Source organism: Thalassophryne amazonica, chromosome 5 (assembly GCF_902500255.1).
Source record: "Thalassophryne amazonica chromosome 5, fThaAma1.1, whole genome shotgun sequence".
Taxonomy (NCBI): domain Eukaryota; kingdom Metazoa; phylum Chordata; class Actinopteri; order Batrachoidiformes; family Batrachoididae; genus Thalassophryne; species Thalassophryne amazonica.
In genome coordinates this window covers 27,172,089-27,197,907 of record NC_047107.1, presented here as the reverse complement: position 1 = coordinate 27,197,907, position 25,819 = coordinate 27,172,089, and the positions used below count along the sequence as shown (strand labels likewise).

Sequence of the window (25,819 nt, the reverse complement as noted above, 5' to 3'; positions counted from 1 at the left end):
AAAGGCCGATTCACTGTCACATTTACCACTTGGCAGATAAGCAAACTTGCAAATATTTATATTGATAGAATTGAGCTTAATATTGTCTCACATTCATTTGTGTATTGGAAGTCTTTGCATTTTGTTTCATAACAGTTCAATACATCACAATGGAAGATGTTACTTTTTCACATGTGACAGTCATTGTTTTGACAGTAATAAAGCATTGTTGTCCTTTAATTATCCACATAAATACTCATTCAGCAACTTTTACAGAATCTTGTGACATGATTTTGGATGGCTTCCAACTGCTTTGGCTTGTCCTTCTTGCAGATGGTTTTCCTTGCTTGTTCCATCTTTGGAATTGGTCCCTAAAATAAAAATATAAAAACATGATACAATTTTGCAATAACTCAAGTGAAACAAATTAGATTTTCCTTGAGTTTATAGCATAATGGAAAATGTCAACAGCATGCAATCTACATTCAGAATGCTCTAAATGGTTGCTGCGATAAAACTACAAAAGCAGGTTATTTTACTTTTTTAGGTGAGTGTTTCAATTGGATTATTCATTTCCCATATTACTTAAAACGTTTTTCTTCAGTATCTTACAACTCAATGACAAATGCAATGCAAAAAAAGTTTTCAACAGCATGTAATTATACAGAATTATCAAGAATCGATAAGTTCATAACACTAAGAAAGACGGAGGAATACGTGTGCTTGCATGAGCCAACCTTGAACCTTCGTGCGCATGCGTGAGTTTTTTTAAAGCCTGTCGATTGCGTCATTTGCTTCTAAACAGCCTTTGTGTGAGGATGGGTGGAGTCTCGTCATTTTTTTCTTTGCAAGGAAAATGGCGGAACGACTGGAGCAGCGCGACTGCATCAAATTTTGCCAGAAACTGGGTGACAGCCAGATGGAAACCATTTGGATTATTCAGACGCCTTTTGGTGATGATGCTATAGGCATCACACAGATTAAGGAGTGGTACAACCGGTTTAAAGACGTCTGCACAACGGTGGAGAGCGAGCCGCGCTCCGGTCGGCCATCAACATGCTGAAATGACCAGATCATTTCCAAAGTGAACGCTGTGGTGATGTGGGACCGTTGTGTTACTATCTGAGAAATTGTGGAAGAGGTGGACATCAGCACTTTTTCAGCACATTCCACTGCGACAGAAGATTTTGCCATGAAAAGAGTTGCAGTGAAATTCATGCCAATGGCTTCAGCACAAAGCTGCTGACGGAGCAAAAGCGCCACCGTGTTGAAGCCTCACAGGACATGTTGTGACATGCCCACCTCTTCCACAATTCGGAAGATTCAGACGGCTTTCTGTGGCTTTTCAGTCGTGTGACTATCCAAGAAATTGTGGAAGAGCTGGGCATGTCACAACATGTCCTGTGAGGCTTCAACATGGTGGCGCTCTGTCTGATGCCCATAGGATCGTCACTGAAAGTTGTCTGAATAATCCGAATGGTTTCCACCTGGCTGTCGCCCAGTTTCTGGCAAAAATGTGATGCAGTCGCGCTGCTCCAGTCGTTCCGCCATTTCCTTGCAAAGAAAAAACGACGAGAGACTACACCCACCCTCACACAAAGGCTGCTTACAAGCAAATGACGCAATCGACAGGCGTGAAAAAATTCACGTACGCGCACGAATGTTCAAGGTTGGCACATGCAAGCACACGTGATTCAAATCCATCAGGTTTTTGGAAAAAATAAAAAGGTCGGATACTTTTCTAACAGACCTCGTATATCGTTACCACGGACAAGTCTGCTTAAAGTGGCTTCTATCAGCTCCTGCCTGAATCTAAATTCTTGGGGTCTTTGACTTTCCTCACAACAAAGTCTTGACTACCTTTGCTCCACTGAAGATTGACTATTTTCTCACCTACAAAATAGAAGAAATGTTAAGAATAAAACAGCTAAAGTTTAAAATAAATGTGTATACATACACACGTTTGCAAGTTTTCAATTTTCCAGGGTGTGTGTGTGTGTGTTGTCCTGACACTGTTTGTAATAATGAATGGGACATCAGTCACATGGTGAACACACATGAAGTGAGTGAGGAGAATGTTCAAGACAATAACTTTACAATTTTAAAGGCCAAATAAGTAAAATTTTGCAGCAAAAAGTGTTATAGTTCTGGGTGGAGCCAGGAACAGAGTGAGATATTTAGCCAAAAATGCAGAGCAGTGACGAGAAAGGTGATTTCAAAAGATACCAAGTGAACAGGGACTCAAAAACTGATGCAGCAAACAGGAATAACAAAAACACAATCTCCACCCACTCAGGGTGAGGGGAATCCAGGGCGTGAGAAGGCGAGGGAAAAACTAAAGCCTCCGTCCCACCAAATAATGAGCCACGCTTGGGTGTGTCAGCGATTATTTGAAGAATGATCCACATTTTAAGCCGTCACGTATCCACTACTAAGGCGCCTCTATGTGCCTCTAGTGAGCCACGACTGACCTGTCATTTGAGCCCCGTGTAGCTCGTGTCGCCGCATATGATCCACGTCAAGCCACATATGATCCATGTAGCGCCATGATAATGCGACGTTGGTGCACGTTTAGGCATGCCGCATGGGTTTGGTCCAAACCTCAAGCCCACCCACACCTGGTCCCTTTTAAAGTGTGGGTTTTCAATTCACAGCATCCATTCAAGATGTCACATTTTTTTTTAAACACAGTCCAAAAAAAAAAAGACATTGAACTGAGTGAGTGTGCACTGCCGCAACTGTGGATCACTTCCAAAAACACAAACAAGCAAAAAAAAAACAAACAAAAAAAAAATTCTCTCTTTATTTCTTCCATGGCTTACAGTCACCATGATACAACTTTTAACTTTGTGTTATGTCTGCAAAATCACTCTTTTACACGCTCTCATTCTGTGTTCCTGGTCCGCTCTGCACTCCTTCTCGCGACTTCACTGGCTTTATTTCTTCCGTGGCTTTAAACACACAGCCACTTTGACACTGTGATCCAACTCCATTACTGACGGCAAAATCACTCTACTGGGAGCTGGCGTTGTGTGCGCGAGTCATTACGTCAGTGCGCGCACACGGTGGAGCTCAATCTGATCCATTAAGATATTAAATCTATCATAGACATACTTTTACAGCTAGGAATGAACATGCAACTGTTTTACCAAGCTATAAAAACATTAGAAATAGTTAACTTTAAGTTGATCCAAAATACATTCCTCATGGTGCAGGAAAGAGAGGAAAAAAGCATCCAGATGAAATGGTCCTCTATGACTCCAGAAGCGATTAGAGGTGTTTTCAACATCCAAGGTTTGACAGAAAATGATTAATCTGCTACAAAATACACTCAACAAAAATATAAACGCAACACTTTTGGTTTTGCTCCCATTTTGTATGAGATGAACTCAAAGATCTAAAACTTTTTCCACATACACAATATCACCATTTCCCTCAAATATTGTTCACAAACCAGTCTAAATCTGTGATAGTGAGCACTTCTCCTTTGCTGAGATAATCCATTCCACCTCACAGATGTGCAATACCAAGATGCTGATTAGACACCATGATTAGTGCACAGGTGTGCCTTAGACTGCCCACAATAAAAGGCCACTCTGAAAGGTGCAGTTTTATCACACAGCACAATGCCACAGATGTCGCAAGATTTGAGGGAGCATGCAATTGGCATGCTGACAGCAGGAATGTCAACCAGAGCTGTTGCTCGTGTATTGAATGTTCATTTCTCTACCATCAGCCGTCTCCAAAGGTGTTTCAGAGAATTTGGCAGTACATCCAACCAGCCTCACAACCGCAGACCACGTGTAACCACACCAGCCCAGGACCTCCACATCCAGCATGTTCACCTCCAAGATCGTCTGAGACCAGCCACTACGACAGCTGCTGAAACAATCGGTTTGCATAACCAAAGAATTTCTGCACAAACTGTCAGAAACCGTCTCAGGGAAGCTCATCTGCATGCTCGCCGTCCTCATCAGGGTCTCGACCTGACTCCAGTTCGTCGTCGTAACCGACTTGAGTGGGCAAATGCTCACATTCGCTGGCATTTGGCACGTTGGAGAGGTGTTCTCTTCACGGATGAATCCCGATTCACACTGTTCAGGACAGATGGCAGACAGCGTGTGTCGCGTCGTGTGGGTGAGCGGTTTTCTGATGTCAATGTTGTGGATCAAGTGGCCCATGGTGGCGGTGGGGTTATGGTATGGGCAGGCGTCTGTTATGGACGAAGAACGCAGGTGCATTTTATTGATGGCATTTTGAATGCACAGAGATACTGTGACGAGATCCTGAGGCCCATTGTTGTGCCATACATCCAAGAACATCACCTCATGTTGCAGCAGGATAATGCATGGCCCCATGTTGCAAGGATCTGTACACAATTCTTGGAAGCTGAAAATGTCCCAGTTCTTGCATGGCCGGCATACTCACCGGACATGTCACCCATTAAGCATGTTTGGGATGCTCTGGACTGGCGTATACGACAGCGTGTACCAGTTCCTGCCAATATCCAGCAACTTTGCACAGCCATTGAAGAGGAGTGGACCAACATTCCACAGGCCACAATTGACAACCTGATCAACTCTATGCGAAGGACATGTGTTGCACTGCATGAGGCAAATGGTGGTCACACCAGATACTGACTGGTATCCCCCCCAATAAAACAAAACTGCACCTTTCAGAGTGGCCTTTTTGTTATGTGGGCCGCTGAAGAGGAGGTACTGCTGGCCCACCACCACCAGAGGGCGCCCTGCTTGGAGTGCGGGCTCCAAGCACGAGAGGGCGCCAGACCCAGAAGAAGTGACAGCTGTCACTCATCCTCAGCACCAGCTGTCACTCGTTCATCATCATCATCATCACCATAAAGGCCGGACTGCAACTCCACCTCCTCGCCGAGAAATCGACTACCGAAGAGGTAATTTTCTCTGCTGACTCATATCGTTGAGTGATAATCTGAACTTCTTTTGCAGCCGTTATCCTGTGGTGTTCGTCCTTATCTGTGGGATTGGCGTTTGGTGTGACAGCGACGGCTTCGCCTCACACCCCAAACCAGATAAGTGGATTAAACAGGAGCTGCACGAGTGTGTGATTGGAGGTGGAGGTGCTCCCTCCTAACTGTGTGCAGACTGTGGATTACTGAGTGTGCGGACTCACACTCATTCATCTTGTCTTTGCTTTCTGCCAGCAGTACCAGGGTCGACAGCCGAAGACAGAGGCCACCTGGGGACTCGGGACTTGGCGGCTCCGGTGTTCTTCAGACCGTTGGTGGTGGAAGCCGTGTGGGACGCGGCTTCTCTCTCGTCGGGGGTCTTCTATCTTCGAGCCTGCCCACACGTCACCTGGTGTTAATTGACTTTACAAATTTTGTGTATTTAGTTGTGTGTTGTCACAACATTAAATTGTTACTTTTTGGCTTATTCATTGTCCGTTCATTTGCGCCCCCTGTTGTGGGTCCGTGCTACGACACCTTCCCAACACTTTTATTGTGGGCAGTCTAAGGCACACCTGTGCACTAATCATGGTGTCTAATCAGGATCTTGATATGGCACACCTGTGAGGTGGGATGGATTATCTCAGCAAAGGAGAAGTGCTCACTATCACAGATTTAGACTGGTTTGTGAACCAGGGATAATGGGCTTTTAACAGCCTTATCCGCACCACAAACATGCCTCAGTCCTTCATGCAGACTTTGTTTTGCAATCAAATTTATAACAAAATTACACACAAAAGGTAGGTAACAGTAAATGTAAATATCGATGAATCAAAAATGAGGTAGTGGTGTACGAGGTCTATTAGAAAAGAAACCGACCTTTTTATTTTTTCAAAAACCATATGGATTTGAATCACGTGTGATTGCGTCAGACAAGCTTGAACCCTCGTGCGCATGCGTGAGTTTCTCCACGCCTGTCAGTTGCGTCATTTGCCTGTGAGCAGGCTTTGAGTGAGGAGTGGTCCACCCCCTCGGCGGATTTTCATTGTCAGGAAATGGCGGAATGATTTGGGCTTTTTTTCCATCAGAATTTTTTCAGAAACTGTTAGAGACTGGCAGCTGGAAACCATTAGAAAAATTTATCTGGCTTTCGGTGAAAATTTTACGGGCTTCACAGAGAATAAGGACTGTTACTACAGCTTTAAGGACGGCTTTAAGGACGTTCGGCGCGCCGCGCTCCGTGCCGCCATCGAGAGCCACAAACCACCGGATCATTTCTAAATGGATGGCTCTGTGGATCCGAGACCATCGTGTGCACTTTCTCTGGTTATCACAAGAGCTGGACATCAACCATTTTCCGGCAGATTTCACTTTTAACAAGAGATTTTGTCATGGAAAGCCGAGCGGAGGCTTCGCACGTCACAACCAATTTGCTGATGGAGGGAGACAAAGGAACACCTCCATTTTGGTCTCACAGGATGGCTTTGAGATGGCGTTCAGACAGCTGTCGGTGGTTTTTCCATTGAGTGATTATCCGAGAAATTGTGGATGTGCCTGGACATGTCAGAACATGTCCTGTGAGGCTTCATCACGGCGTTGCTGTGCGCCATGTGGCACCACCGCGATGCGCGAAGCCTCCACTCCTCTTTCCATGACAAAAACTCCTGTAACAGTGGAATGTGCTGTTCATTTCCAAACTGGATGCTGTGTTTTATCCGGGACGTCATCTGACTAGCACAGGAATTGTGAAAAGACGTGGACATCAGCACTTTTTCGGCACACTGAGACAGACATGCGGAGGAATTCCGCGCGTCGCGGCGGTGCCGCATGGCGCAAAGCAACGCTGTGATGAAGCCTCATGGGACATGTTCTGGCATGTCCAGGCACATCCACAATTTCTCGGATAATCACTCGATGGAAAAACCACCAACAGCTGTCTGAACGCCATCTCAAAGCCGTCCTGTGAGACCAAAACGGAGGTGTTCCTTTGTCTCGCTTCATCAGCAAATCGGTCGTGACGCGCGAAGCCTCCGCTCGGCTTTCCATGACAAAATCTCTTGTTAAAAATGAAATCTGCCAAAAAATGGCTCATGTCCAGCTCGGATCCACAGAGCCATCCGTTTAGAAATGATCCGGTGGTTTGTGGCTCTCGATGGCGGCATGGAGTGCAGCGTGCCGAGCGTCCTTAAAGCCGTCCTTAAAGCTGTAGTAACAGTCCTTATTCTCTGTGCAGCCCGTAAAATTTTCACCGAAAGCCAGATAAATTTTTCTAATGGTTTCCAGCTGCCAGTCTCTAACAGTTTCTGAAAAAATTCTGATGGAAAAAAAGCCCAAATCATTCCACCATTTCCTGACAAGGAAAATCCGCCGAGGGGGCTGGACCACTCCTCACTCAAAGCCTGCTCACAGGCGAATGATGCAACCGACAGGCGTGGAAAAACTCACACATGCGCACAAGGGTTCAAGCTTGTCTGACGCAATCACACGTGATTTAAATCCATATGGTTTTTGAAAAAAATAATAAGGTCGGATACTTTTCTAATAGACCTCGTATTTCACTGTTTTTGTAATTTTCAGTTTAACTTTTTAAAAAATGTTACAAGTTTGTTCCCCATGTCATGAGGATTAAGAATAGGTATATATAGTTTTTAGGGCTACATATTATAGTTTGGGAGTTTATCCCGGACAGACAGAAGTGGCAGCATGAAAAGCACATGGTACAACACTGTATGGTCTTACATAAATGGCTATTTTGGGGGTAATTTTCAGTTCAACTTAAAAAAAAAAAATGGTACCAGTTTGTTCCCCATGTCACGATTCAGAATATATATAGTTTTTAGGGCTACATATTATAGTTTGGGAGATTATCACACATGGTACAACAGTGTATGGTCTTAAATAAATGGCTATTTCTGGGGTAATTTTCAGTTCAACTTTTAAAAAAATGATACCAGTTTGTTCCCCATGTCACAATTCAGAATATATATAGGTTTTAGGGCTACATATTATAGTTTGGGAGTTTATCGCACATGGTACAACACTGTATGGTCTTACATAAATGGCTATTTTGGGGGTAATTTTCAGTTCAACTTTTAAAAAAATGGTATCAGTTTGTTCCCCATGTCATGATTCAGAATATATATAGTTTTATGGCGACATATTATAGTTTGGGAGTTTATCCCAGACAGACAGACGTAGCCCTTTCTGTATATAGATGTTGAATTTATGTGGAAATGATTGTTGTACAAAAGTTTCAGATATCTGTCGCTGAGATAGATGATGACTGGAGTGAAATTTTAAGCTGAAACAAGGCAATAATCAGTGAATCGCTGCTGACGCTCTGAAATGACGCATGCGCAGTGAAGGCAAGGGAAGTGCTCAGAAAGGTAAGCGCTGAGCTCCTCACATTGGGACCCTGGACAACTGACACAGACCAGAGAGACACACAGGTAAGATGTGTGGGAGGAGTGCCAGAGACAAGATGTGTTAACACACGCTCCACGCCTCCTGCAAACACACACGATTCCAACTCATACATGTCTCGCACTCATTCATCTATACGACACGCCCACAACACACGCAGGCGCTCACAGACAGAACAGAAGAACAAAAACGGAATTAAGACTGACCACAGGAAGACGACAGGACAGACAGATTAACAGAGACAGAACTAATACCATCTACAGGAAGACAAGACAGGACATGTGAACAGAGACCTAGGACAAAGAGAACTAATACGACAGAGAACTTGGACACAGAAAGGGCACTCGAATGCGACCAGAATGTCCCGAGCGGCACTGGAATGCAACACAGATGCGGCTGGAACATCCTGACTGGGCAATAAATGTGGTCGGACCAATTGAGTGCAACACCGGATAGCATAAGAACACGGGTAGCTGGCGCACAAACCAGTCTGCATTGATGACTGCATGATTGATAGTGAGACAGCAATTCAGAGAATGATCCAAACGACTGAAACAACCGAACAATCACAACCAACCACAGTTGCCATGCCACCTAGGAAGAGAACAGCCAAGCAGGAGAACATTGCCTTTGTCCATGGCCATGGATGGGCCGAGGCACTGCAGCCAGCAAGGCCCAGCAGAGCCAGCACCTGTACCATACAAAGAACCACTGCCAGAAGCTGGGGCCACACCAACCCCCTCCCCACTACAGTCCACCCAGATCCTGGAGTAGCAGATGGTGGACTGGCTCCAGGCCCAAAGCAGGAGTGCCTCCTCAATAAAAAATACTCACACTACATCAGGAAGTGACTGAAGGCCACACTGTGACAGGAGAAGGCCAGCTCAAGAGGTGGTACGCCAACATGAGGACGAGGTATGGGAAACTGAAGCAGGCCCCATCAGGCGCAGGATCCATGGTGCTGACCACAAGGGACCACTGGATCCTGCACCACTTCGAGTTTCTCAGGCCTCAGGTCATTGTCCATGTCAAGAAGAGGGTCACTGTCTGTGTAAATACCTTATTACAATAATGTAATATGGATGTGTAATGTGGACACACCAAGAAGCCGGGCCTATCCGTGTTGAACTGTGCAGACCAACTGTCCCTGGTGTTCACAAACATCTTCATCACCTCACTGGAGACATGCCAGGTGCCACCATGCTTCAAGGCCTCTGCCATCATCCCCATCCCCCAAAAACAAAGAACTTCAGGTCTTAATGATTACAGACCTGAAGTCCTGACCTCTGTGGTGATGAACACCTTTGAGTGCATTGTCCTCACACACCTCACGCCCATCTCTGACCCACTCCTGGATCCCCTGCAGTTCGCTTACAGGTCTGTAGACAATGCTGTCAACATGGCCCTCCTCTTCATCCTTCAGCATCTGGACTCGTCAAGAACCTATGCCAGGATTCTGTTTGTGGACTTCGGCTCTGCTTTCAATACAATCATCCCAACTCTGCTGCCCGACAACCTCTCTCAGCTTGGTGTGCCTGACTCCACCTGCAGGTGGATCACTGACTTCCTGTCTAACAGGAAGTCAGCTACTAACAGAAGGCAGCATGTGAAGCTGGGAGGACACATCTCCAACACATGGCTCATCAGTACCGGATCCCCCCAAGGCTGTGTTCTTTCTCCTCTACGCTTCTCCCTGTACACCAACAGCTGCACCTCCAGTCACCAGTCAGTGAAGCTCCTGAAGTTCGCGGATGTTACAACCCTTGTTGGACTAATCTCTTAGGGGGATGAATCTGCCTACAGATGTGCGCTCAACTGCCTGGTGTCCTGGTGCACACAGAACAATCTGGAGCTCAATGCCCTCAAGTCAGTGGAGACAGTTTTTGACTTCAGAAAGAAACCAGTCCTCACCAGCCCTATCACCCTGCATGACTCCCCAGTCTCACAGGGTGTCCTTTCGTTACCTGGGGATCACCTTTACCCAGGACCTCAAATGGGAGCTGAACGTCAGCTCTCTCACAACAGAGGATGTACTTTCTGTGGCAGCTGAGGAAGTTCAAACTGCCAAAAACATTGATGGTGAACTTCTACAGTGCCATCATTGAGTCCATCGTCTACTCTTCCATCACCGTCTGGTACGCTGCTGCCACTGCTAAGGACAGGAGCAGACTGCAGCGCATCATCCACACAACAGAGAAGGTGATCAACTGCAGTCTGCCATCCCTACAGAACCTGTACACTCCAGGGCCCTGTGCCACCCTCAAGTGAGGCAACCCTCATGGCACTGGCCTCTGGGTCACCCGATTCCTCGGTCGCCGGCAGATCAAATCAAATCAAATCAATTTTATTTATATAGCGCCAAATCACAACAGTTGCCCCAAGGCGCTTTATATTGCAAGGCAAAAGCCATACAATAATCACAGAAAAACCCCAAAGGTCAAAACGACCCCCTATGAGCAAGCACTTGGCGACAGTGGGAAGGAAAAACTCCCTTTTAACAGGAAGAAACCTCCAGCAGAACCAGGCTCAGGGAGGGGCAGTCTTCTGCTGGGACTGGTTGGGGCTGAGGGGAGAGAATCAGGAAAAAGACATGCTGTGGAAGAGAGCAGAGATCAATCACTAATGATTAAATGCAGAGTGGTGCATACAGAGCAAAAAGAAAGAAACACTCTGCACTGTGTTGGTATATGGCATTGGAGAACATAACAAAGAAGGAATCATATCCTTAAACCTAGTTACAGCGCTTTCCGAAAGATTTCTACTGTAATGAAACTTATTCCCCACTGCTGGGTAGTAAATGTAAATGTTATTAAGAAATGATCAGACAGAAGGTGGTTTTCAGGGAATACTGTTAAGTCTTCACTTTCCACACCATAAGTCAAAACAAGATCTAAAGTATGATTAAAGTGGTGGGTGGACTCATTTACATTTTGAGCAAAGCCAACTGAGTCTAATAATAGATTAAATGCAGTGTTGAGGCTGTCATTCTCAGCATCTATGTGGATGTTAAAATCGCCCACTATAATTATCTTATCTGAGCTAAGCATTAAGTCAGACAAAAGGTCTGAAAATTCACAGAGAAACTCACAGTAACGACCAGGTGGACGATAGATAACAACAAATAAAACTGTTTTTTGGGACGTCCAATTTGGATGGACAAGACTAAGAGTCAAGCTTTCAAATGAATTAAAGCTCTGTCTGGGTTTTTGATTAATTAATAAGCTGGAGTGGAAGATTGCTGCTAATCCTCCCCCTCGGCCCGTGCTACGAGCATTCTGACATTTAGTGTGACTCGGGGTGTTGACTCATTTAAACTAACATATTCATCCTGCTATAACCAGGTTTCTGTAAGGCAGAATAAATCAATATGTTGATCAATTATTATATCATTTACTAACAGGGACTTAGAAAAGAGAGACCTAATGTTTAATAAACCACATTTAACTGTTTTAGTCTGTGGTGCAGTTGAAGGTGCTATATTATTTTTCTTTTTGAATTTTTATGCTTAAATAGATTTTTACTGGTTGTTGGTGGTCTGGGAGCAGGCACCGTCTCTACGGGGATGGGGTATTGGGGGGACGGCAGGGGGAGAGAAGCTGCAGAGAGGTGTGTAAGACTACACCTCTGCTTCCTGGTCCTAACCCTGGATAGTCACGGTTTGGAGGGTTTAATAAAATTGGCCAGATTTCTAGAAATGAGAGCTGCTCCATCCAAAGTGGGATGGATGCCGTCTCTCCTAACAAGACCAGGTTTTCCCCAGAAGCTTTGCCAATTATCTATGAAGCCCACCTCATTTTTGGACACCACTCAGACAGCCAGCAATTCAAGGAGAACATGCGGCTAAACATGTCACTCCCGGTCCAACTGGGGAGGGGCCCAGAGAAAACTACAGAGTCCGACATTGTTTTTGCAAAGTTACACACCAATTCAATGTTAATTTTAGTGACCTCCGATTGGCGTAACCGGGTGTCATTACTACCGACGTGAATTACAATCTTACCGAATTTACGCTTAGCCTTAGCCAGCAGTTTCAAATTTCCTTCAATGTCGCCTGCTCTGGCCCCCGAAAGACAAATGACTATGGTTGCTGGTGTCACTAACTTCACATTTCTCAAAACAGAGTCGCCAATAACCAGAGTTTGTTCCTCGGCGGGTGTGTCGCCGAGTGGGGAAAAATGGTTAGAGATGTGAACGGGTTGGTGGTGTACAGGGGGCTTGTGTTTAGGGCTACACTTCCTCCTCACAGTCACGCAGCCGGCCTGCTTTCCCGGCTGCTCGGGATCCGCTGGGGGGCAGCTAACGGCGGCTAAGCTACCTTGGTCCACACCGACTACAGGGGCCTGGCTAGCTGTAGGATTTTCCAAGGTGCGGAGCCGAGTCTCCAATTCGCCCAGCTTGGCCTCCAAAGCTACGAATAAGCTACACTTATTACAAGTACCATTACTGCTAAAGGAGGCCGAGGAATAACTAAACATTTCACACCCAGAGCAGAGAAGTGCGGGAGAGACAGGAGAAGCCGCCATGCTAAACCGATTAAGAGCTAGTAGCTGCGCTAAGCTAGCGGATTCCTAAAAATTGTCTGATTGTCTAGTGGTTAAGGTGTTGGGCTTGAGTCCAGAAGATCATGGGTTCAAATCCCCGCCTGACAGGAAAATCACTAAGGGCCCTTGGACAATGCCTTTAGTCCCCTATTGCTCCCGGTGTGTAGTGAGCGCCTTGTATGGCAGCACCTTGACATTGGGGTGAATGTGAGGCATAATTGTAAAGCGCTTTGAGCGTCTGATACAGATGGAAAAGCACTATATAAATGCAGCCCATTTACTTTTCACACACCTGTGCTGCCCCTTGGAGGCAACCTTCATGGCATTGGCCCCTGGGTCACTCGATTCGGCACTCCTTCTGCCTTCTCTTCCAACAGCAGTGCGCAGTTTACGTTCAGGCTCTGGACTGCACTACTGTTCATTTAATTTATATCTGCTCATTTCATTCTCTTTTTGGTCACAGGAAAATGGCATTAATGAAACGGTCTTTTGACATATCTTTCCTGACCCAGTAAACAGCTGCGTTCATAATCCCTTCCGACAGCCTTAACTTACCTCAAAATCTGTTCCTGCTAAAGTGGCCCCCCGCAGGTTGCAGTTCTTCAGCTTAGCATTTTTCAGAGTGGCCACACGCAGGTTGATGCCTGTCATTTGGCTTCCTTCCATTTCAACTCCTTTCAGGTTAGCGCCTAAATACAATGACATCAACTTAAAACCTGATTACAAACATAGACGCTCATCTGCTAAAATTCTGATGGATTACCTTCCAGGTTGACTTTCAGCCCAGATGGATCTTCATAGTTACATCCTTTCAGTGAAGCCCCCTCAGCATTAGTACAAAGCATCTTCACCCCTTGTAAGTTTGCACCCTTAAATAAAAGAAACAAACCTAAAATATCAGTATTCATGTTTTATTAGAAACAGACCTCCAGTATAAATTCTCTCCACAGCAGGTTCATGTCAAATCACAAGATAGACAAAAGAAATACATCTCCTTTTTAGGAAGTGAAGCTAAATTTAAATTTCAATAAATTGCAGAACAAGACAAAGTGCACCACACTAGTTTTCCTACATAAAGATCTCTATTTATTGTTTCTGTGTAAGCTCTCAGTTGTTCCTTAGTAGAGAAGCTTGAATCTTCGACTGGACTGGGTTGCATGACGCGAGGACGTTTCGTTGCATGACGCGAGGACGTTTCGTTGCATGACGCGAGGACGTCGCTGAACGTCCTCGCGTCATGCAACGAAACGTCCTCGCGTCATGCAACCCAGTCCAGTCAAAGATTCAAGCTTCTCTACTATATTTATTTTCAGTCTGTCTGTAAAGAACAGCGGTGTTTATCACTGCCACCAAGTGGTGAGAAGAAAGAATGACATCACTATGCTCAGCTGGTTCATTTTTTTCCTGAGTGTCAGTCACGTTATATAATTCATCACATCTTTTTTAATAAACCCCAATTGACAGTGTTACTGTTCGCATTTACATATTTCTATCTAATATTACAGAAACATGTTATACATGTTGCCGCTTGAAATCATTAAATAATCAAAAATTCATCTGAGAAAAATAAGACAAATACAGGTGGATGTCAAGAGAAATCAAGTTTTCTTTTTAGCTTTAGTAACTCCATCCTGCTTTCACATTTTGTTGTACAAACTCAACTACAGTAAAACTCGTCTAAACCGTTGTTGTATCAACCGGATATTTGCATTCACCGGACAAAAGCAAAAGTCCCAATGCTTTTGTATGGTTTTCCATATAAAAAACACTGTTTATACCATGGTCAGTGAGAATTCCATGTCTAACTGGTGTGCATTATTTTCGTGTATACACACGTAGTTCGGCAACGCGCAAATCAGTTGGCGCAGATCAGCTGTGTTTTGACAGGTGAATGACAGAAACGTGATAAAACTTGGATTTCCAAGTGAAATTTAATATTTTTGGCCAAAATAAAATGTTTGAGGAATGGAAAGAGAAGGAGAGCAGACGAGAAGAACAGCAAAAGCAACGGCATAAAGATTTAACACCGGACGAACTGGACAAGATTGAAGCCAGGAAAGAAGAAGAAAACAGGTTATCCTTGCGGGCTGCCGGAGCGCTCCGCATCAAAACAGCGAGTGTAGTTTCTGGACCTGTTGCCAGAGTTGGATGCAGCTCCATACAGGTGTACCCTGCCTCGCGCCCTATGGCTTCTGGGATAGGCTCCAGCCCCCCGTGACCCTTAATTGGACTAAGCGGTAGAAGAATAAATGAATGAATAAAAGTCGATAAGTGTGCAGGTGAAGGATAAACTCCAGCTGTCTGAAGCCTGCGCTCTATTTCAGCCCTGTTCAGCTCTCAACTGCGGCCATATTGCTACGTCATCACCAGAACAGCACCTGCTGACACACTCTCACGAGCGCCACTAGCTTAGCTTATCACAAGCTAAAAGTGGATGCTCTCGTTATGGCCGAACAACTGGCCAGTTTCTGGGTATTCTGTGTTAGTACGCAGCCGTGGCCAACGTGCTTGATGAATTCCTATGAAAACCTAGTTCCCAGATAACTGTGATATATTCCTCCTGTGAGATAATGAGTATATCTCATCTAAATTTATTCTAAAATTTACCAGTAATAAAATTATAAAAATAACTGAAGTTTTAAGAAGTTTTAAGTTTTAAGTGGCTGTAATAAATATTTAAGAAACTTAAAGTTTAAGAGCAACTTCACCTGTTATTGCTCAAGCACATTGTAAACATTGACACAATAGAGTTTGATGCGGAAGAGTTCAGAAAGATACGAGTGGAATGGTTTGATTACCATTCACAGTTTGCTATGAAAGACTTGGCTGTTAACTTTGTGTTAAAGTCAGAATGAGAAGCTGCACTGAAAGAGATCCATCTGGGAAGAGACTGTGTTGTTGCTCCAACCAGAGCGGCACGCTGAGCAGGGTGGAGAAAGTAGTCCGGCGAGCTCAATCTGTGGGCGAGCTATCCCACAATGCTAAAATAGCAGAGATGTCTGTCCAATGAGCGCAGCACTCTGAGCAGGGTGACCTGCTGATTCAAGCCCAAATCAACTGTAAACATGGTGGAGGTCGAGCTGTTTTCGGGAGATTTGTTTTTTAAGTCCAGTCTGAAGGTGTTTCTGAAGCAGCTGTGGGGACACAGCATTTATGGTTTTGAGCCTTATTTAGATGACAATAAACTTTGGAGGAAAACCTTCAGTCTGACAAGAGTGATGACATTGGCAGAGTTCAGAAAAAAAAAAGCTTAATAATAATGTTAAAAGAGGCTCATGGACAAGCACATGCTTCAAAACAACAGACAGAGAAAGATTTATCGCTCTGGTGGCATCCATACTCAAAGAACATGATAAGTGAACATATTAAAAAATGTGATACCTGTTTGAGGTACAATTCCAGGCCATCTATGATACCTATGATGGGAACATTTCCTGTACCCACTGCTCCGTTCCAAGAAGTGGTAGTGGATTACACGGATATGGGACCAGACAACAGGATATGGATATCTGTTGGTGATAGTGGATGCTTTTACCAAATGGGTGGAAGCTATTCCTACTAAGAAGGAAGATGCTGCCAGTGTGTGTAAATTTTTGATAAATCAACACATTCCAAGGCATGGATTTCCTCAGAGAATTAGATCAGACAATGGGGCACATTTTAAAAATTCTGATCTACAATCGGTAGAGCAGGCTTTAGGAGTAAAGCATTGTTTTTCCTCTGTCTATCATCCACAATCTCAATGTCTGGTTGAAAGAACAAACAGAGCAAAAAATAATAAGATGACATGCACATCACAATCCATATAGGCGTGCAGGATCAAAAAAATAGCACAAAAAACAAAGGAGAGATCCGCACAGCTAGTTAGCTCCCAAACAAACCTTTAATGAAGCACCAAAGTGACGTTTCGGGCCTCGCCCTTCATCAGACATAATTATCATGTCAGGATGCACCTGTATATAAACTCACAATGATTGGCAACATGTGTGGAAAAACCCCCCCCAAAAAAAACAACTAACTTTACACACAGTCATCTAACAGGGTTCATGCTGTAATGATGTTGCACTTCAATCTATTAAAATATCTATTGCATAGAAAAAAGACAAATTTCAATACAGTTTAAATTCAGATAAATTTCATTCACAAAAAACTAAAAACACCTGTAATTCTTAAAAAATCTATTGCAATTAAACGGCCCCAAATTCATTGCGAAATAGGTCAGAACTACCAATTAGCAAAATTTGTATTACTCTTCACCAATTAAAAATGACAGAATTAAATAATTTAATAATTTAATAAATTCATATATTACAATTAAGAATGAATATCCATGTAATACCAATAAACTCAATTAAGTCAAAAAATAATAAAGACATGATTGATTAGATGAAAATAGCATGAAAAAAACATGCTAGTGATAGTCGACTAAGTGCTTTAAAAATGTCAAAATGAAGCTCAAATTTGCAGAAAAAAATGGGCCACGGCTACCAATTACAGATCAGTGCCTCTGCACAGACCCAAAGCATCAAACAAATGAACAAACCAATCTCCAGCTGTCTTTTAAGTGATTATATGCGCGTGAAAAGAATTCCACGCAGTTTAAGAATTAACAAAGGACCTATTATTGGTAGAGACAATGCCACTTTTTGTGATTGATGGAGCGAAGTGTTAAACAAATGCTCCTTTGAATTGATAGCGCTCACAATACAGGAAGCCTCACGAAGTCTCATGCGAGTTCGTACTGAAATCACAGAAGTTAAATTGCAAATAACTAGCGAACTCTCAGACTACTCGGCTCAGCAACTTTTCACTGAGTGTGAACAACTTCAAAAAGCACTACAGGAAGAGATTACAGCGTCTAAGAAAAAGAAGTTCAAGAGAGATGCCTCGGACTACATAAATGGCAATGTTTATCAGTGGAGAAACTTTAATTCACGGAGCAGACGTGGGGCTGCAGCTCCACGGGCTAATCATGGTAGCAATACAGCTACACTCAGTCATAATGACACCACCACTGACTTTGACTCTGAATCCAGCTCCAGCTCATTAAGAGTTGATCCTTTTTTAGACAGACGACGAGGAGAGCACCATCGAAGTCAACAAGCACGAGAAAGAGGACATGCAGAAGGGGGAAGAGAACGGGTCGCAAGGGACCCATATCCCAGGAGACAGACACCACGCAGGTACACAATGTTATAAATTTGTCGAGTAAAACGCTATCTGAAACCTGTGTATCAGCGCTCAGTAAAGGCCTCTCCTTTGTGCCTACCATGTATTGTAAAGACTTTGACGCCATAGTGGACTTTCAGAAATTCTTTCGTAATTTACGCCTCAAAGAATTTTATGGTGCCATGAATTCCGTCAATTCATCCGCTTCTGTCACTCAAGGCTCTGAGACCGGAGGAGTGAGACTGACACAAGAGCAACAGGAGGCGAATAACATCGATCAACCATCCATTACTGGGCTAAAAACACCATTCAGAGGTAAAAGTACATTTATTCCACCACAGAGGAGAAACGCCTCCATAGATACATACTGCAGACTCGTGGAATTTGATGTGTCTCAACTTCTCTCTACAAAAAGACAATACAAAGTAGCTGATAACCTTACTAGGGAACAAAGGACTGAATTGGAGTCTCTTAAGAAGGATAACTCGATCATCATCAAAAGTGCTGACAAAGGGGGAGCCATTGTCATTCTGGATCGGAATAAGTATATTAAAGAAATACAAAGACAATTAAACAATGCATCTTTTTATAGAAAACTGGATCACAATCCTACTACAGAATTCAAACAGAGGATCCATAAAAAACTTGATGACCTTTTGTTAGACAATGAAATTTCGACATCTGAGCATCGATTCATGAAGGTGGACAGCCCCGTTACTCCAGTCCTGTATATCCTTCCCAAGATCCACAAAGAGTACACGGACACACCTCCGGGCAGACCCATTGTTTCAGCCATAGGCTGTCTAACAAAAAATATTTCAGCCTTTGTTGATTATTTTTTACAGCCACTAGTTACATCACTTCCCTCTTATGTCAAAGATTCCATGGAATTTTTGAAAATGTTACAATCTATCACAGTCCCGCATCTGTGTTTATTGGTTACCATGGACATTGAGTCCTTATATATACTAATGTTCTGATTGAGAGTGGTCTCAGAGCTGTAGAATTCTTCTTAAACCAATGGACAGAACATACACAGAGTACTAAAAGCATTGTAGATCTGGTGGAAATTGTGTTGACATCCAATTTTTTTATGTTTGACTCTGATTACTACTTGCAGATTTCCGGGACGAGCATGGGGTCCAAGATGGCCCCTAGCTTTGCTTCTTTGTTTTGTGGCTTCTTTGAAGAAGTTGTTCTCTCTGGAACTCGTAATCCTCATTTAAAACACATCGCACACTGGAAGAGGTACATTGATGACATATTTTTTTGTTTGGAGTGATACTGAATCAAAAATGACTGTCTTTACAGTAAAAACAAAAATATGAAAACAGAGCCTTCCAGATTGAACTGTATTGTTCAATATTCACCACTAGGTGGAGCATTTGAGAAAATCATTAAGAAGCACTGGCATATCATTAAAACTGATCCTAAATTAAAAGATATCAAAAAATTTCTTTGCCACCTCGCATCGTTTTTAAGAGGGCTCCTAATTTGAGTTCCATGCTTGTCCGTGCAAATTTGCTGTCACGCTGTCAAACCATATTCTTCATAAGTATCACCACATGGTAACTACAGTTGTGGCCACTGTGCCCAATGTAATTTTACATATGCAACTCAAACATTTTCACATCCCAGGACTGGCAAAGTCTTCAAAATTCGTGGCACTATTTCATGTAACACGGCTAATGTTATTTACATGTTAAAATGCCCCTGTGGCCTAGCCTATATTGGCAAAACAACAAGACCTCTTAAAATTAGAATATCGGAACACAGATCTAATATTCGGAACAAAGACAAGAAAAGTTCAGTGGCTATTCATTTCACACAAGCTCAACACAATGTAAGCACATTGAGATTCATTGGGATAGAACAAGTAAAACTGATGAACCACGGTGGTGATATTAATCAGAATTTACTTAAAAGAGAAAGCTATTGGATCTACACTCTGGACACTCTCAATCCTAAAGGACTTAATGAGGAATTTGACATCAGACCTTTTTTGTGACTCTTTTTTGTTGCTTTGTCATCATCATTAGTATCTATGGAGTTGTTCTTATGCAATCTTTTCCCTGTTGTCTTTTTCAATGTTTATATTAATTTGATGTTTAATTCTAGCATTGTGTCGATTGCACCAGTTGGATGCACCTATTTGTTCCTTCTTTTCGGTTTATTTATTATTAGTTGTTCACATTATTCTAGGATTGTTTACACCTGATGCCTATATTGTAAAAGGAATACAACATGTGAGTTTTGTTTGTTTGTTGGTTTTTTGTTTGTTTGATGCTTTGGAACTGTGAGTTTTGTTTGTTTGTTGGTTTGTTCATTTGTTTGATGCTTTGGAACTGTGCAGCGGCACTGATCTGTAATTGGTAGCCGTGGCCCATTTTTTTCTGCAAATTTGAGCTTCATTTTGACATTTTTAAAGCACTTAGTCGACTATCACTAGCATGTTTTTTTCATGCTATTTTCATCTAATCAATCATGTCTTTATTATTTTGTGACTTAATTGAGTTTATTGGTATTACATGGATATTCATTCTTAATTGTAATATATGAATTTATTAAATTATTTAATTATCATTTTTAATTGGTGAAGAGTGGTACAAATTTTGCTAATTGGTAGTTCTGGCCTATTTGGCAATGAATTTGGGGCCATTTAATTGCAGTAGATTTTTTAAGAATTACAGGTGTCTTTAGTTTTTTGTGAATGAAATTTATCTGAATTTAAACTGTACTGAAATTTGTCTTTTTTCTATGCAATAGATATTTTAATAGATTGAAGTGCAACATCATTACAGCATGAACCCGGTTTGATGACTGTGTGTAAAGTGTTTTGTTTTTTTTTTTTCCCCCACACATGTTGCCAATCATTGTGAGTTTATATACAGGTGCATCCTGACATGATAATTATGTCTGATGAAGGGCGAGGCCCGAAACGTCACTTTGGTGCTTCATTAAAGGTTTGTTTGGGAGCTAACTGGCTGTGCGAATCTCTCCTTTGTTTTTTGAAAGAACAAACAGGACATTAAAGGAGAAATTGGCAAAAAATTGCATGGACTCCAAATGAAATTGATTCAGGCATTCCCTATTGCTCTGATGGCTATCACAGCATCTGTAAATAGCAGTACAGGTTCTACACCTTTTGAGTTATGCACAGGCAGACAGTTTACATCTCCTGAAACAGCAGGTCTAAGGGGGACACCTCTGGACTTGACTGAGCTTAAGCATTCAGTGTATTATGCTTCGCTAACTGCATTGGTAGCCTCACTCTTTTCACAGGTCCAAGATCGTGAAGGAACAGCCCAGCAGGGACCTGTGGGAAAGCCAGTGAAAACTGAGGACTGGGTGTGGTTGAAGGTGATCAAGAGAAAATGGAATGAGCCTAGATGGACTGGTCCATATAAGGTGGTCAAGGCTTACTCACACTCTGTCCAGGTGGCTTCTAAGGAAGGAACGTGTTATCATTTGTCTCAGTGTGCTTCCACTACTCCACTACGTTCTCTGGATGACGTGTGAAACGACTTAAGGGAAACATGAGTCTTATAGTGATTTGGTGTGTGGTATGCATGATGGTGGGGATGTGGGAGGTTGTCTGTTGGAACCCTGCGAAAGAGGTGAAATATGTGAAAGGAAGTGCATCTGTGTATCAATTTGATGTTTGTGATGTAATACACTGTTGGGGTGGGGGAGGACAGCAAATGTGGAGAGGATATGATATATATCTGTGTATGCTTACTAACCAACATAGGTGGTGTCCAACGTGGGACTTTGTATTCACCTGGACAGGAGTGTCATGGACCCCTAAGGAGTGTTCAGGAAATACATTCTGCACTAGGAACCATATTACCTTAGTCAGGGGAAGTTGGGATGCTTCTATGGCCGGATATAATCCTGTAATATTGTCCATCAAAAATTTGAAGCAGTCATTAATTACTCATTCACCTGAAGGTGATCATTCCCAGTTTCATCTAGTCCTACCCTAGGAACATCATCCCCCTCCCCGCAGAATACAAGTAGCACTGCTGAGACCCCAGTAGAGACTGAGACATCAACAGGGGTTCCTATCCTACAGCCCATAAATCTAACTAGTTTGACACATAGACACCTTTAGGATTTAAACAGGATATGAGAACAAGAATGAATGGTTTAGATGGCTGGATTTCACTGTATCCTCTCACCATCTGTCAGATTGCGTAGCTTGTACTTCCGCTCGTCCCACTCTATTCACTGCACCTGCACCATTGTTTCCTGATTCTGATCTGACAGGATATAAATGTATGCTAGAAATTCATACTCAAGCTAATCCACCTGTTCTACTATATCCTCTATTTTCCCGCCAGGAGGTAACTATACTCACCCCCCAGGTAAATATGTGTGCTTAACCAGAAATGGAAATATGTCTTCCTATCATATGGGAGAAATGCCCTATTCATGGTGCAATCACACTATCAATATAACTGAGAGTGATCTGGCTTCTAAATTTCTATGGGCATGTGCAGATTTATTTTGGCATTGTGGTGGTAAAATATTGTACAATTTCTTACCATCTTATTGGTAAGCAGATAACAGAATATTTACAGAGGAATCCTTCAAATGGTGATACAAGCACAAATTTGGCAAAAGTACACCTTAGATATTACTCTTGGAAAAAAAAAAAAAAAAAAAAACGACAGGCCACTTGAAAAAATGCTCCAGTCATATTGAAAATGATACCACATTATTTTTCTGATTGTAAAGATTCCAAAAAGATATACTTGTAGTTTGGACTATCTATGTCTGAATTCTATAGAGTTATGGGATAAAAACAACAAGAATGGTGACAAAGTTCAGTTTCAGTTTGTACAGGGGTCAAAAGTTAGAGTTGCTCCAATTTTGTTCAAAAGGTGATGGAAATTACTGATTGAGTTAATAGGTTTTCAAAAAGGAATAGTTTGCACCATGTATCATGCTTAGTTATCACATTACAGGGTAACATATGTCACATGTCAGAGAATTCAATGGACGTCAACATTATTTGAGCTTTACATTAGCGACCAAGCATTCAACACAGTCAAAACTATTCCATTTATTAATCCAAGTAGCTCTGGAGCAACTTTAACTTTTGACCCCTGTACAAACTGAAACTGACCTTTGTCACCATTCTTAAGGTTTTTACCCTGCCATAACTCCTTAACATTCAGTCATAGATAGTCCAAACTATACCTTTTTGGAATATTTATGATCAGACAAATAATGTGGTATAGGTTTCAATATGATTGGAACATTTTTATATTTTAACCCCTGTGTAATTCTTCAAATGACCCCTACGTGGCCGCCTATTGAAAATTCTAGTAGCCCATTGTTTTGTTTTTTTCAAAAGATCAATGTCTAAGGAGAATTTGTGCTGGATTTGGTGCTTGTATCACCATGTGAAGCATTGTTTCAGTTATTTGCTGCACTATTTACTCTGCAAGTTGGCTGTTGAAAACAGCTCTAGTTGCTTCCTGAATCACAGAGGACCACTCCAGCCACAGCCGTTCTCGCGTGCACGTGCACTGAACGAAGTGGAGAAAGCATTTTGAGCCGTCTAAAAAGGTAATTATTTGTCATGTTTACATTGTCATGGCTTGGTAAAACAGTTGCATGTTCTTTCCTTCTTGTGTGCAGCTGTAAAAGTATGTTTGACAGATTTAACATCTCTTTATAATCGTTTAGATGAGCTGCACTGTGATGTGGTGCACTGACGCAACCACTGTTCACTTCTTCACTTGACTTGACGAGCTGCACATAGTGTTGGTGAGTAGATCGTGCAACATTGCATGACATTTGTCAGTGAAAGATTTTTTTTTTTAACATTTCAAAATTCTCTTTGCGCAACTGCATGTGCCGGCACCCCTCTCACGTTCAATCTACACCCGTTAACGACAAGTTTACTCTCCTGCAGGACACAGGGCATGCAAGTGCATGCATCAAAGTCGTGCAAGTGTCAGGAGGCCTTAAGCAGGAAAACCAGTGTATTTGCATTTCCTTCTGAACAATCTTGCACGACACAGTCCATTTGTGTGCATGTGCGTGGCCACCGGCAACCGCGCGCACGTTGCATGCATGAAAAGTGGAGATGGACAGTTAACCTGAACGTGGAAATGTCCTCTCTCTGGCGATCAGTCCGTAAGGAGGAGCTTATGGACTTTATTAATGTGCCACAATTGTGACAGACTGGAAGAGGTGAAAAATGAATCAAAGTGAAGCAAAGCTGCTTCTGGCGGCTGCACGTGCGACCTGCCGTGAGAAGTGAATGTTGGGCGCTGGACATGTCCTCCTGCTGGCGATCAGTCCGTGACGAGTTAAGCTGGACGTGGACATGTCTTCCTGCTGGCAACCATCCATGAGCAGGACTTAATGGACTCTTTTAACATGCCACAATCGTGATAAACTGGAGGAGGTGAAAAACTAAGCAAAGTGAAGCTGCTTTGGGTGGCTGTGTGCTACCAGCCGTGAAAAGTGAATGGGGGACGGTGGACATGTCCTCCTGCTGGCAATCAGTCCGTGACGAGTTAACCTGGACGTGGACATGTCTTCCTGCTGGCAACCGTCAATGAGCAGGACTTAATGGACTCTTTTAACATGCCACAATCGTGATAAACTGCAGGAGGTGAAAAACAAAGCAAAGTGAAGCTGCTTCGGGTGGCTGCGTGCTACCCACCGTGAAAAGTTAACGGGGGACCGTGTACATGTACTCCCGCTAGCGATCAGTCCCTGAGGAGTGAACAGTGGACATGCCCTCTGAACGTGGAAGCTTGGTTCCCCTCTTCTTCTGTGGTTTTGAAGCTTCACTGCCGGCAAAGTCCAGCGGGATGAATAAAATCTATCAATCCAGGTATGTACTAATAAAAGGATTTTTCACCCTGATGTGTAGAATTGCGGAGGCTTGTAAGGTAGTGCACTGTTGTGTAGATTTACAAACAGCTGCGGTGTGTTGTGTAGATTTGCTTAAAAACTGCGTACTTTTTGCGTTCAGTGCTCTACACTGAAAAAATTAAACGTTTAATTTCTTGCGTCCTCATGTAGCTCTCAGCATACTGCTGCGTAGGGAGCAAAAACTCGGCGTAGAGCTGCCTAACTTGGCGTAGACAGTACCCCGCAATACGAAAAGGGCTTTAAGTCAGCAAATCATAGGCTGTCTGGCACCAGCTACGGGCAGCGTCTCATGATTATCATCCCTCAGCAGAGCCACAGCACGAAACTCAGAAATATACTTAAATCAAAGAAGTTTTAAGAATGCATCTTCTTCCATTTGCTCGTCTCTTTCAAAAAAAAAAAAAAAAATTCTACGATGATTGCATCACTCTTTATTATTCGTTTTAGGACCTAAGCCTGCTCAATTTAAAGTCCATTTCATCCAACGTTTGGCAGACATTAAAAGAAACCACTGAATGAGCACAGCATGAACAGTGCCTTCAGTCACACGCCATAATGTTAAAATAATCCAACATTTACTTCACAAAGACAAAACGCTGAACATCATTTTCTACTTTTGTTTCTTTCAGACATCACCTTACATGGTGTATAGTGCTGCCCCCTTCAGTTTATAAGTAGAGTCGACGCCCTGAAATGCTCTCAGCAAGAGCTTACTTACCACGGCAGGCCTGTAAAAGGTCTAAAATGAAATTAGAAAGTTAAAAAAAATAGATATATATTTGACAAAATTATAATACAGACATTCATTCACGAAAGCAAAGCAACACTAAAGAATGCTACATTTATTTCTCCGAGCCGCCAGGACTCAATAACTCAAATG

The 25,819-nt window shown here is 42.9% G+C and overlaps 1 protein-coding gene across 2 annotated transcripts; it reads right to left on the bottom strand.

The window, feature by feature from the left end:
* Positions 1-8: 8 nt before the first annotated feature.
* Positions 9-25,794, bottom strand: LOC117510221 (BTB/POZ domain-containing protein KCTD9-like). Of its 2 annotated transcripts, XM_034169845.1 has the most exons (5): positions 25,658-25,780; positions 16,252-16,379; positions 13,634-13,739; positions 13,426-13,559; positions 9-350 (listed from the first exon to the last, which is right to left on the bottom strand). In XM_034169845.1, the coding sequence occupies exons 3-5, from the start codon at positions 13,713-13,715 to the stop codon at positions 240-242; spliced, it is 327 nt and encodes a 108-aa protein (XP_034025736.1). In that variant the 5' UTR covers positions 13,716-13,739; positions 16,252-16,379; positions 25,658-25,780; the 3' UTR covers positions 9-239. The 2 variants fall into 2 exon arrangements, with proteins under 2 accessions (XP_034025736.1, XP_034025737.1); XM_034169846.1 differs by lacking the exon at positions 16,252-16,379 and having other exon boundaries at positions 25,658-25,794.
* Positions 25,795-25,819: the final 25 nt, after the last annotated feature.